At 34.8% G+C, this 14377-nt stretch overlaps 1 protein-coding gene across 2 annotated transcripts in view; it reads right to left on the bottom strand.

Annotated features, from left to right (window-relative positions):
• Positions 1-570: 570 nt before the first annotated feature.
• LOC138697088 (uncharacterized) overlaps positions 571-14377 on the bottom strand; it is a 62559-nt gene continuing 48752 nt past the window's right edge. For both annotated transcript variants that reach the window (XM_069822685.1, XM_069822684.1), the window contains exons 6-7: positions 11933-12004; positions 571-1051 (exon numbers count right to left, since the gene is read on the bottom strand). In XM_069822685.1, the coding sequence (XP_069678786.1) occupies positions 867-1051; positions 11933-12004 (257 nt within the window). In that variant the 3' untranslated portion in view covers positions 571-866. The remainder of the gene's footprint in view (positions 1052-11932; positions 12005-14377) is intronic.

The following is a 14377-nucleotide window of genomic DNA, read 5'->3' as shown; positions in this document are numbered from 1 at the left end:
CCTCTTCAAAAGATAAATTTATAATTTTTATATTACTATTTCGTACAATATTCTGGTCACGAGGCATAATCATATACTTTGTCTTTTCGGGATTTACTTCCAAACCTATCACTTTACTTGTTGCAATTAAAGTTCCCGTATTTTCCCTAATCCTTTGTGGATTTTCTCCTAACATATTCACGTCATCCGCATAGACAAGCAGCTGATGTAACCCGTTCAATTCCAAATCCTCTCTGTTATCCTGGACTTTCCTAATGGCATACTCTAGAGCAAAGTTAAAAAGTAAAGGTGATAGTGCATCTCCCTGCTTTAGCCCGCAGTGAATTGGAAACGCATTTGACCGAAACTGACCTATACGAACTCTGCTGTATGTTTCACTGAGACATATTTTAATTAATCGAACTAGTTTCTTGGGATTATCAAATTCAATAAGAATATCATATAAAACTTCAGTCTTAACCAAGTCATATGCCTTTTTAAATCCATGAATAACTGATGCACTGTACCCTTATACTCCCATTTTCCAGCAACATAGCGTGAGGGATAAAAATAAAGGAATCCTTAATAATGCAACATGCATAATGAACTTTAATTTATTTCTTACAGAGCATAACATAAACGTTTCACTGTTATTTTTTTAATGTGTTTCCTTCTATAAAATAGATATTTTTGTTACGGTAATAAGTGAAATTATGCACGTAACTAATGTTAAAAGCGACTTTCCGCACTCATAATTTTAGGAGCATTCGCTCACGCTTGTAACCTAATTTAACCACTTGTAAGGAAAAGTGTATCTTTACAGAATACTTGTATAAATAACCATATCAGTGCCTATGTAGGTAAACATCTTCTAGCAGTTGTTATAATTAGCCAAACATTTTATTTAAAGTTTTAAGTCCATTCTGAACCATATTGTTTACATTTGGAACTCCTGTTGGTATTATATTATTCAAAGCTGGTGCTTTATTCATGATAGGCTTGGCGGTTGTCGTAGTTGTTGTAGTAGTAGTAGTAGTTGTTGTTGTTGTAGTTGTAGTAGTTGGCTTTTTCTCTGTGAATCAAATAAGATAACAATGACGATATATCTAGGAATCATTACACAATTATTTAATATTATTTCAATCGCTGTATCTTTTTAAACAATTAGAACCAACCATATTTTATCAGAGGACATCTTCGTCATGTAATGAGAAGTGCGGGCAGCCAATAAAATTTATAATTAATTGAATGCGTAGTACAAAGAATTATTCACAAATATAGAACACAGTTTTTGTAAAGCTGACACTAGTTTGTTCATTGTGTGAAGCCTAGGGGAGGTGTGCATACTCCTTATGGCAGGGAGGAATTAATTAAACTAGAATATTTTAATAGAAACGGAAATGAAAATCTGTAAACATAAAATTAACATGAACGTTGACTTATCGATTTGGAAATCGAGCAATGGACTCTATGATTAAAGTACATACAAACAAAAATATATATCTAAGATCGCCATTCCAGTCGTTGGAAAAAATAGTGCAAGAAGATAAGTCAATTTCAAATTATTGTACAAGGTCCTGGTCTTTTCAGCTGCTGCTGTTGATTTTTTACGAATTAAGGCGATACGCTACTGAAAATAGTCGAATTTTGACAAATTATATATTTTTTATATTTTAGCGCTAAAAATGTACGTATTCATGAAAATGTTATCTCAATACCTTAGTTGTAAGAATATATTACATAATTGATAGAAGTTGTGTTAATGTACGAGTTATGTGTAACCAAAACTTCAAATTTAATTATCTCAAAAATAAATTTTCTACTTTTCTAACCACAAGTATTCATTTTATTTCTCAGTGGTTAAAGCTACAGTGATAAAACTTGGCATATTTATTCAGTAATATCTCTGTTGCAAAATGCAGCATTTGATTGGCTATATACATTATAGTTTTATTGCTGGAGTATTATACGTAAAGCAGTATTATTTTTTCATTAATATTTGAAAAGTGAAGGAATTATAGTTTTTCTTTTACAAATGAACAAATTAGAGTAGGGCATTACAAATGATCCATTGCACAAAATGCAGTGTTACCTTTAAGAAAAAAAAATAGATTGTAAAAAATTATTATTTTAGAAATAGGACTTTCGCTAAGAAAATAAAAAAACAAACAAAAAATAAGTTTATATATATATTTTTTTTTGTTTAAAGCAGGCCTGCACAAGGTTTGCGCTCTCCGAGCCGGCTCACAGCTCATGAGCGGAATGCAGATATTAGCTGCGCTCTGTATAAGGGTGGACTGGAAGAAGGGGTGATCTCGTACAAAATATACATAAAAGGAAGTACTATTACGAGTGTTTAGGAAACGAATTCCCGCTCAGTGTTTGCAAAACTATCTTGGACTATTATTAATTAATAAAGAAATATTTATTTTACAGAAATAATAGAAATTCTACAGCTACTGAAATGTACAATATCATTTTGTTATATTTTTATTTATCAGTACATCAAAACGAGGTTTTATGCTGTTGGCAGCTGAAAGGAACAGTAGCCTACTGATCGTAATGAAACATCAGTTAAAGATGTTCGATGCCTGCCTTTATTGAAGTTAATTATAGAAAACAGTTGCTCACAAATATAAATGTTGAGCCAAACATAGCAATCATTTTCACGGCCAGCCTGTGTAGTCGTGGATATTATTGCTAATGTTTAGTCTTGTAAAACTCAACCAGGCTAGTAGTATTATTCAAACGATCTTTAGCCCTTAGGTCACATTGAAGATCAATAAGCTCGAGCTGTAAATCGTTAAATGTTAAATGTTACGTTCCGTCTTTTAGATTCCTCCATACTGTACTGTAGCAGTAGGTAAGCAACGTGAAACAGTTACTGAGAATAGGCCTACACACTGCACTCCTCTAGATAAGTGAGTGGTCGTTTCCCCTCTCCTCTACCTATAGCAAGTCTATGTCATTGTAACGTATCTTCCTCTCCGTTTCGGCGAGCGGTAAACGAAGCTCTCCCGCTCCGAAGGAGCGCGCGCGCTCGTTGAGCGCTGTTTGTGCAGACCTGTCATATACGGTTGAAACTATAAAATTACAATATATTTCTAGTATATACAGAGTGTTTCAGAAATGCCTTGACAAAACTTGGGGGTATCTTCCTCACACCAAAACAAGAAAGAAGTTCATATAAACATATGTCCAAAATTCTTAGTTTTTTTAGTTATTAATGAAAGAACATAATCAAACATCTGTTACATACTGTCAGCTTGGTAGCAAGTGTTGCAACGTTAATCAAATCAGAAACTCATAACAAATGTTCAAAATGTTGTCCTCTTGCTTCCACACACGCATGGACTCGTCGGATCATGGACTTCTTGGCAATACATAGCCGTCTAGGATACAATGGGTGCATCAGGAGACTTCTATCGATAACATCATTCGATTAATTATTATCGGTTACAAACTTAAGTTCTTGGATTGTACCTCGAAATGCGTTGAACATAAACTTTCATTGTTATACTCTGTCAGACGTCTCCAAAACCGTACTCGCGAGTAAGCCCCTGAACGGAACAGAAGCCAGTACGTAATGAGCGCGCTCCGCCTCACCCATCCCCACCTGTACTGTACTCAGTGTTTATGCGCAAAGGAAGAGCAGTGGTGGACTGCCATTATCACTGTATTGGTCGGCGTGTTCCACCGTTTCACAATGTCTTCTAATCATGGACGTAGTACATTCAAGGATGAAAGGGAAGAGAAATATTTTGTGTTAGTGGGAAGAATTTGAAAGGCTTAAATTTTTCGAAAATTCTTAAGGATGTGTTAAAATTCAACATGCGACGACAATACTCGACTCATCACAAAGAATATCATACAATTACAGGCATGTTGGACATGTGAAAATAATTTATTTTGGGGCTATCTGTATAACTGTTGGTTATACATAATAATCAGTATATTACAATACGTTTGCACTCAGTTCCGCATGACATACTTATAGTTTTTTGTTTAATTTTAGGTGAAATGCTTAGGCCTACAAATATTTTTATAAATATAAAACAAGAAAATACAAACACAAATCATACACGTGTTCTCAGTCTTAAACAAAAAAAAAAAAGCTTCTTGCTAGCTATGTTCTAGCTTAATATTGGAAAATCAATGAAGCCCTTTACAGAAGCATCATTTGTAAAATCGTGCATACAGAACGCTACTAAAATACTGTGTCCAGAACAAAGTCAGAGTTTAAGAAAATAAAATTGTTTCCAATTACAGTTCAGAGAAGGAATTTCAAGATTGTAAATGTAATTGAATCTGAAGTCGAACCACAATTAACCAGTTTGTGGCTTAATCACTTGCATTGGACGAAAGCACAGATAGAAATGACAAAGCTCCCCTAGAAATTTTCATCCGAGGAGTTAATGAACATTTTACTGTGTCTGAATGTCTTCTAGATGTAATTACAAAATATAACTGGAGAAGATCTTTTCCAGGCACTGAAAGGCACCATAGAACAGAAGAGGTTAAATTTGCAATGACTTGTGTCAATAGCAACAGACGGGGCTCCAGCTTCATAGTATGTCAAAATAATATACAAACGTATGATATTTCTTATTCTTTTTATGTTATTATTTGTAAACCTAAGCAGACCGTTGCCGAGATCCCCCACTGACCGCTCCCATCTTTTGTGGTACGTGTCTCTTCCACTTCTCTAGTCCTACAGCACACTGTGTTCGGCGGGCAGCATCGAGAGCACGAATGACGATACGCTTTTTGGAGACCTCTGCTCTATGTAATAGTCCTTCTCCTTATGTAGCACCTATTATATTACACCCATTTACGCATTTTCCCGTTTCAGCAATTTTTTTAAGTTCCTCTAAAGGAACGTTGTAAAGTGGAGTGAGACAAGTGGCGAGCAACCTTCGATCTCACGTAAATTCTTCCACAACTGCCCCAAATTTCTTTGTAAGGACGCGCGATTGCGCAACTTTTAATCGTTTCTTCTCCCATTTCCTCCTCTTCATGCATTCACTTCATATGAATCAAAACAGCTTTCGGTTGGCTTGGACCCTTAACTTTAACTACTGTTCGCAACTTCACATTAAAACTCAACACTTTTCAGTTTTGTTGCGGGTTTCCACCCTCTGCAATTGCTATCTTAATCCTTAAATTGGCAAAACATCATTTCTCACACTAGTTTATTAAACCTTGTTGTAAAGAAAACAACTATCGCAATGTCCATATTTTATATGTTGTATAATATTATAGTACTGTGAAATTTTAATTTTTCTACCTATTTCTTTCTATTGTTCTATTAAAATTATAGCATATAACCTATTAACCTGTTGTATCCTATAGGATACTTTGTCAATTTAAGGGTTAACAGTTCCGAGCACTGTATGCTATAGTACAGGCATGTCAATTGATGCCCACAGGAGTAAGCGCGCGCTTTAGAGCCCAGGAGAGCCTGAGCGCTTTACAGCGGAAAGGAAAGAGGCAGACGAAAGAGGTGGTATATGCCGCTTGGTCGAGCTATGTTCAGGGATGGCCAGCACTGATTCAATAGATAAAGGGAAGAGAACTTATTAAAACTGTATCCATGGTAATTTTTAGATTTGCCTGAGAAGTATGAGTGCATTATAAGAATGTAAGTTTTAATTTTAATGCTCATTTTTCACAAGTTTGATTTTTTTATTCAAAAGAAATATTTTCTCAACTTTTCGTATAGAAAACTGAAATTTTCAGGTATACGCCTATTTATTTAATAGCCTTACAGAATGTTTTCGTAAATCTAATATACCGTATATACGTATATACAAGATAGTGTATTGAAAATTTTGAAAATATTCGCATGGACATTCGTTGTAAGGAAATGAATTAACAAAGCAACTACTGTTACATCATAAGCAAAAGAAACGTGCCCATGTGTTGTAAAAATGTCAGCTCTATAGCTTCAGCAGATTTCGAGAAAATAATTTAATATTCTGATGATAGGAAGTTTCTCACAAATATCACCTTAAAAGCATAATGCGATAAGAGTTTTATTAAGTAATATTAGTTACACTTAAAACAGATACAGTACCTAGGTAACTTTGCTTTGTACTGTAATATTATTTTGATTAGTTTATTGATTACTTTTGTAAGGCTAAAGATACCATCAATATAAATTCCGACTTATCATGTCATACTCAATCTCTTTCTTTGGAATATCACTTTCTTTATGAATGATGTGTTTCATCCACTTAATACAGTCTAATATTATACTACTATGGAATTTAAGTGAATATTCCTCCTTAACTCTTTATTATGTTATTAAGATTTAAAACACAAGTGCAATATTAAGAAATCAGTGTTAGTACTTTTGTTTTACAGACAATATAGATAATATTAAACAGAAAGAAGCCATATAAAAATAACGACATAAAATTTCACGTTCCGTTTGAAGTTTGTGCACCACTGTTTTCTTAATCCAACAGACTGCTTATTCATATACACAACCCTTCCTTTTTCCATACTTAGCGCTTGCTGCCCGCGTACGACGTCAAGGTCAGAAAAATGCGCCTGCTTTGACATCACTGCTACAGTACATCAACTTTCAACGCGCTCTAAAGATTGTTTCAAAAATGATGACCGATAATTTAGAGATGAAAGGTACAAACTGGAAGAAGCAATAAAGCTCCAATATACATTAGTCCGGAAATGAACCGTTCATGCGATATTCCCTTAGGGAGAGGAGGGCCTCCTAGATCACCGGATTTAAATTCGATTAGATTTCTGTGTTTGGAGTCGTGTAAAAAGCCAGGTTTACACTTCTGAGGCCAACACACTTCAGGAATTGCGGTTTCGGATTGAACGTGCCTGTCAGCAAATAAGGAATGACCAGTGGCGGTGCGTCAATAAGAGCACAAGAGCACGTAAACACCTTGTTTCCATTAATGCACGACTAGTTTTATTATTTGATACCGTATTGACGTAGTGGGGATGTATATCAGAATCGAGTATTTTAAACTTCCCGCATCTTGCATAAACTTCTTATGTAATCTAGGCAACATCCGTTCACGTACAAGCCGTGCTCTTTTCGAGTTGGTTACAGGAATTTCACGCATGCGCGGGAGAAAATTGTCTTTAGCTGGCCGCTTATGACTCGTCAAGAGCACAAAGCGTTAAGTGAACATGATGAGTATCTATCCTACAGATGTCAGGTCCATCGATGCCTATCGTTCACGTGCTATATCTCGAGGAGGAAATTTAATAGCCTGTAGATGTCAGCATCTGACTGTAGGAACGTTTAATTACGTGTACAGTGCTGCTACGAGAGTGTAGTTTGTGAATTACTATACTTCAGTGCCGGCATAATAGCAAAGTTTGGCTTTCAAACACGTGCTGGCTGACTGGTGGTGGTATGAATTTAAGTATCCGTATGGCAGTGTATAATATTTAAGAATAATATTTACTGGCATGTATTTATAGCAATCTATGCGAGTGGGATTACAGTACTGGTATAGGCTATAGTGTATCAGTGTGTTGTGAATCAAAATATATTACTGAACACACGCGTTTGTAAATAACGAGACCGTGGTATGTATTCATTTGTAACAAACGTAAACAATGAACTCTGTTCAAGTAATTTTGAACAGTAAAGAACAGGGTAAACTGGCTTTCCAAGAAAATTTTTAAATAAAAAGACTGAGTTTCAATATTATTATTATTATTATTATTATTATTATTATTATTATTATTATTATTATTATTATTATTATATGTTGTTTTGAATTTATATACGGTATTTTTTTCGATAGTGAAACATTGGAATCATGACATTTCATATTAGACTAAACGTACGATTTCAAATTCTCTTCGATTTTGGAACCACAAAATTGTGAACACACATAATATTTTATCACGAGCCGCCACTGGGAATGACCCAGAACTGATGTCTGCACGTCTGCTCTTAGTCAGCGAGAAATTTCAACAGAAAACATGCATTATCTCGACAACGGTTAATTTGTGGAACAATGTGTACACGAGCATTTTTGCTTGTGTTACTCTGTACTTTCATCTCTAAATTATTATTGACCATCACTTTTGAAACACCTTGTATTTTAATATCTGTGTAAGGGCTTACCATCGAGTAGACGCAATGAGCATGCGTACCAGACCAGTAAAAATTATCAAGTGTACTGCTGATTCAGAAAAACATCCAGTTTTATTAAGCATACGGATATTAAATCCAGTAGGCCTGTTAAAATCTCAAATTTTAGATGAATTGTGACATTGCAGTCCATTTTTTTTTTTTCAAAATTTTACGAGAGAGACAATCATATTCGCCGTAGTTGTGAGGGATTAGTCAAAAGTATACATCATAAACTAGAGCTATTATAATTAACTTCCTGCGAAGATGTTCAAACTGACGGAAACGGAGTGTGTGTTAATCATGTTGAATGAATAACATGGGAAGTGATATGGAAATAATTAAGACACGAGTAAATTTGATGTAAAGATTGAATAGGGACGGAAATATACAAAGTAGGAGAAATTTCCGGTAATTTTTACTTGTAGCACTCTCATAGCGCTCTTTTCTTTGTCTTTTTAATTTATGATGAAATGAGTATACCCCCATACAGTGTAATTCACGATGAAAGGTAAAAAATTTGGGTTATGAATTCTGAAGTCATTCTGAGTCAAAACGTTCATATGAACACAGGTCCGTTTTCGAACAATGGCGGAGCTAGATCCATTTTTTTTTTTGGTAAAATGTCTCGCCCCAATGTGAATCAGACGTTACCATATGCTGCTGACGTGAGACAAGGTCACGGATCGCAATGATTAACGTAACATTGGAAGCTGCATTGTGAATTACGTGGATAAGTTCATTCACCTCACAAACCGGGTGATGGGGCATTACAAATGTACAATCCCCTGCCCTTACCTGCAAATAGGCTACACTATCGCTTATTAGTTCACAGCAGGTCAGTCAGCTACTTACAGTACTGTAGTTATACAGGTACAGTTATCGGAAGTGTTAAGTTCTGTTTTTCAAGATGCCTTATAAATTTTTGACTACAGAATACGCCGATATTGTACGATGGAAGTTCCTTGCGTGCCGTCGCTGAATATGAACGACGTTTTCCGAACAGAAGGGTACCATATCGAAGAGTATTTACTGTCTATGGGGTTGGATGTAAGACTTGGTATACCAAAGGAAGGTGAAAATGAGAGAGGGGCTAATCGATCGTATTTTGGATGCTGCACGCCAAAAGAACAGCCACGTGCAACTCTCTCGAACGATGAGCGCGATTCAAGCCCGAGCGCAACAGTGCATTGAAGCAGAAGGTACCTTGAAAATGTGCGAAAACATCGACCCCAACATCTAGAATATTAGTTATGTATGCATACGTCAATATAAACTTTAAATTTGTCCGTTATCTGTCTCCAAATGCGAGTTAGTACAATGGAATCCCAGAAGTTTTTGTGAAATCAAAGAGCAGTATCTACGTAACCGTTCGAAAACGAACCTATGTTCATATGAACTTTGACTCAAAATGACTTCAGAATTCACATCCCAAATTTTTTACCTTCCCTCGTTAATCACCCTGTATATCATCGACATTTAAAATGCGATCGGGAATGCACCGATTCATTCATTCCTCATACATATATTGAAATGGCAGAGTTCAATTTTATTAAGACATTCACTGTAAACAAGATGCAGTAAAAACTTTAACAAATATTCAAAATTATACGATATTTGGGAAACGGTTTTTCCTAGAACAGACTGCACCGCCAATTTAAGGGGAGAGGATGGTATTTTTTAAAACTTTTTTCCTATTTGGTGTAAAATATTAATTTTTTGTATGTAGAGAGCTCTACCTGTAGAAACTCAACCATAAATAAATATTTTGAAAAAAATTATTTTGGGGCCTAGATTTGAAAAAAAATACCCAATGCAGGATTTTGCTAAAATCGATATATCTAAACCATTTTTAAAAGTAGATTCATCCAGTTCTTTGCAATGTACTTGCAAAAGCATGCTCTACAATCTGTCTGTAACAGAATTTTGATATTAGTCCCTACGTTCGTAAAATAAACAATTAAAATTTAATAACTCTTTTCTGAATTCCTTTCTTGCAAACAAACGGACGTAGTTTTAAAATGAAATCAATGAACAAAATTCTGTTACAGAGAAAAGTTTTCTAATAGTCTAAAGAATGTATGTTCTAAATTTCATGCATGTATCTTTAATAGTTCAGAAATTATATCCCTTTTGTCTGGCAATGTAGCAAGAAAATGAAGTTACCGTAAACCGATAAAAGGCGGCGAGTGATTTAAAAATCCATAGCGCAGGAAGTTTAAAAATGGCGTCTCAACATCCGATAAGGGCACAAATACCCACGAAATGTTATGCAATGCATTCCACACATATATCAAAGGGTATTTTAAAGGAAAAAAAATTGATAATTCAATTTACCGAAAGCAAAAATAAAAGGGGTCGAGTGATTTAAAAACCCATAACGCAGGAAGTTCAAAAATAGCGTCTCAACATCTGATAAGAGCACAAATACCCATAAAATATTATGCTATGCATTTCACACATATCACAGTGCATTTGAAAGATTTTTTTTTAATTTACTCATTTTTTCACCAAAAAATACTATCCTCTCCCCTTAATGAACCGTAAACAGTTAAAAGGTAAATTTATTTTTATTTTCAAAATTTGTTTAATCATGTAAAAGAATTGTCTAAACATTGTTCAAAATTTCAGAATAAAAAGAGTTCAGGTTAGGATATAATACATTTTTAATCTAAATTTAAACAGGCCAATGCTGTGTACTAGGTACACGCCCCATAAGACAATGGAGTTCGATGTGAGAATGTTCATACTTGTTCAAGTATGGGTTCTTTAATAAAACTATCCTTTTATATCTCAAGTAAAACATATTGAGTAAATTAAAGAAATGTGAAATTAATAAACTAAAACTTTTCATTAAAATCTCCCATATCCTCAAAAATATTGTGACAGCGACGTGAGATTCGAACTCACGACCAGCGTCCCGCAAGAGAGCAGAATGCGTGTGAGCCGACACGGCTCCACGGAGCACTATGGGACGGCGCGCGGCGGAGAGGGGAAAGGGCCTACGCAGCGAGGGAGTTTGCGCGCGCATCTTCTGCTTGCCTAGAGAGGCCGAGAAATCCGTCGAAGTGGAAGACTCGCGAATTCGAACTTTCGAGGCTACGTCGCTGTGGTTATAAATTACGGTCGCGAAGGAACGACAGCAGTTTTCAGTTGATTAGTCAGCCAGTCAGTGAGAAAGCCATAGCAAGTAAGCCAGTCTTGTGTACCGGAATTCGACTCGAGTGTGCGTCCGCAACTGTATCAGCTTCCGAAGGCCTGAGTTCGAGTGCAGTGGACTGCAGTTGGAGGGACCTGAGTTCGAGTGCAGTGGACCGCAGTTGGAGGGACCTGAGTTCGAGTACAGTGAACTGTCTCTGAAGGTCTGTGGTTCGAGATACTGTGAACTCGAGTGACTGAGATAGAAGAACTGTGAACTGAGAACTGATAGTTCTGATTTGTAAATAGTGCTTTGTAAATATTAGTTAAGATTAACAGTTCATTGTTGTTCGTACTAGTCCAAGTAAATTGTCATTGCCGTCAGTGGAGTGCTATAACGAATACTGTGTTGAGTGAAAATCCAATTGTTGACGAGAGCGTTTAAGGCGAATTGTAGAAAGGAATTATTGTTGTGGCGAATAAATTACATTGTTGTTACTAATAAAAATTACAATATCTTCAAATTATAAGTACTGCTGTTGACAGTACAGAATAGAAAGTATTACTATAAATTATTACCAGTTTGTATTTTTTCAAACGCTAGGCCTACAGTTTCAAATTTTAAACTTTCTACCAGTAAGTTATGGGTGAAACTACATATTACAATATAAAAATGAATTTCTTACTTACTTCTGTACAAAGGATAACGGGTGACACATTTTGACAACTCACAGTGCCGTACTTCGGGGACTTCATCTGAAACTGAATAAAAAAATAAATAAGTAAACTATCTTACTAGAGTCGACGGCAATTCGGAAGGCGGTAGTCTGCTAGCGTTGGCGTCGAGAGAGACAGATAGAGAGAGCAAGGCAGCGTACAACATTGCCACATCATACTTTACGTGCACGTGCGATACAAATAGCGCAGGAGAGAATTTAAATTATCAAAAGATAATAATGACCTTAGCCGTTGATTACTGTAAGCATGACACCAAACAAACCCTCTTTCCTTCACTAACAATATTCTTTGCACGGTTCTCAATCCCACACCACATGCTTCTGCAGTCGTTTCTTGCATGTTGGCAACGTTGCAGCCAGCATCAAGATGGCCGGCAGAGTTCTGATCGTTAACGTTTTTAAAATAATTATACACGTTAAACACTACTTTCCGCGCCTGCTTGTGTAATACTTGTCTTTTTACAGTCTCTTCTTCCATTTATTTACCTTACATACACAGTAAATGTTAGTTTTACTTATTCAATGTATTGAAACACTCGCACGTGAACAAACGAACTCGGGAATTGCGTGTCATAGACTGATTCTGATTGGTTCTACTGTACAAGCTTGTGACGTCACATACCAGAAATGCTACGGCGCATATAACAGCTGACCGCCTTCCGAACTGCCGATCTTGCTGCCACCTGTTGGGAGGAGGGGCGCTATTACATCTAGCAGCGCACCAAGTGCTTGAGCGACCGCTGGCAAACCTGGCCCTTAAACTCACAACGCTTCGCCGAATTAAAACTTAAGTGAACACTTTCTAACCATAATATGTTGTATTTAGCATTAATTTTATTATTATATGTTATATTAATTCTTTTGAGAATATTAACATCATATGTAGATGAAATTATTGGGGACCATCAGTTGTGGTACTCATCGCTAGAACGCTCTGTAGATTACGAATACACAGGGTGATTCACGAGAATTGTGCCATATTCTAGGATCTGATTTCTGACATTGTTGTGATGAAAAACGTTGCTAAATTGTATTATTTTTAAATTGAATTATGTTAAACATAAACGTAGAAATTATGAAGATTTAGACATTTAAATTATTTACGATAATGGTGCGAGGCCACCGAATATACTTAATTAGTAATTTGCTTAGGCCTACTGATTTACTTATTTATTAATTTATTACTTATTAATTACTAATAATTTACTTATTAAATTATTACTTATTTACTTCTTACTGATTTACTTATTATCTTGCTTATTAATTTACTTATCAAATTACTTATTAATTAACTTATTTCACCAAGCACAAATATAGTACTACAAGCAATAGTTTTATTTCCATATCTTATAAACTTTATAATTCCTTACCATTGTATATAAGAAACACGTCATATTTTACTTTCAGAAGGATGTGTGAAGGACTTTGATGGCAAATCCAATCTACAGTGTCAATGATTTTAGCAATATTATGTTTTAGATACTATTTGTTTTAAACTTATGTAACTGACAAATCTGTACAAATCTGTACATTTTAACCTGATTTTATACTATTTCTTTTAAAACTTTTAACCTCTTTTTGTGATTATCTGGTGATTGTATATTTATTTTTTTTCTTATATTTATTCATATTGTAGTAGCCATGTATTATATATATATATATATATATATATATATATATATATATATATATATATATCTACTCTGACGTTGTCTATGACTGTAAATCGCTGGATGACATTAAATTCGTCTATCTATCTATCTATCTATCTATCTATCTATCTATCTATCTATCTATCTATCTATCTATCTATCTATCTATCTATCTATCTATCTATCTATCTATCTATCTATCTATCTATCTATCTATCTATCTATCTATCTATCTATCTATCTATCTATCTATCTATCTCTATCTATCTCTATCTGTATCTATCTATCTATCTATCTATCTATCTATCTATCTATCTATCTATCTATCTATCTATCTATCTATCTCTATCTATCTGTATCTATCTATCTGTATCTATCTATCTGTATCTATCTATCTGTATCTATCTATCTGTATCTATCTATCTATCTATCTATCTATCTATCTATCTATCTATCTATCTATCTATCTATCTATCTATCTATCTATCTATCTATCTATCTATCTATCTATCTATCTATATATCTATCTATCTATCTGTATCTATCTATCTGTATCTATCTATCTGTATCTATCTATCTATCTATCTATCTATCTATCTATCTATCTATCTATCTATCTATCTATCTATCTATCTATCTATCTATCTATCTATCTATCTATCTATCTATCTATCTATCTATCTATCTATCTATCTATCTATCTATCTATCTATATATCTATCTATCTATCTATCTATCTGTATCTA

This window comes from Periplaneta americana, chromosome 3 (genome assembly GCF_040183065.1).
Source record: "Periplaneta americana isolate PAMFEO1 chromosome 3, P.americana_PAMFEO1_priV1, whole genome shotgun sequence".
Classification (NCBI taxonomy): Eukaryota; Metazoa; Arthropoda; class Insecta; order Blattodea; family Blattidae; genus Periplaneta; species Periplaneta americana.
Note: the sequence above shows the minus strand (reverse complement) of the source record. Positions and strands in the feature narration are given on the sequence as shown.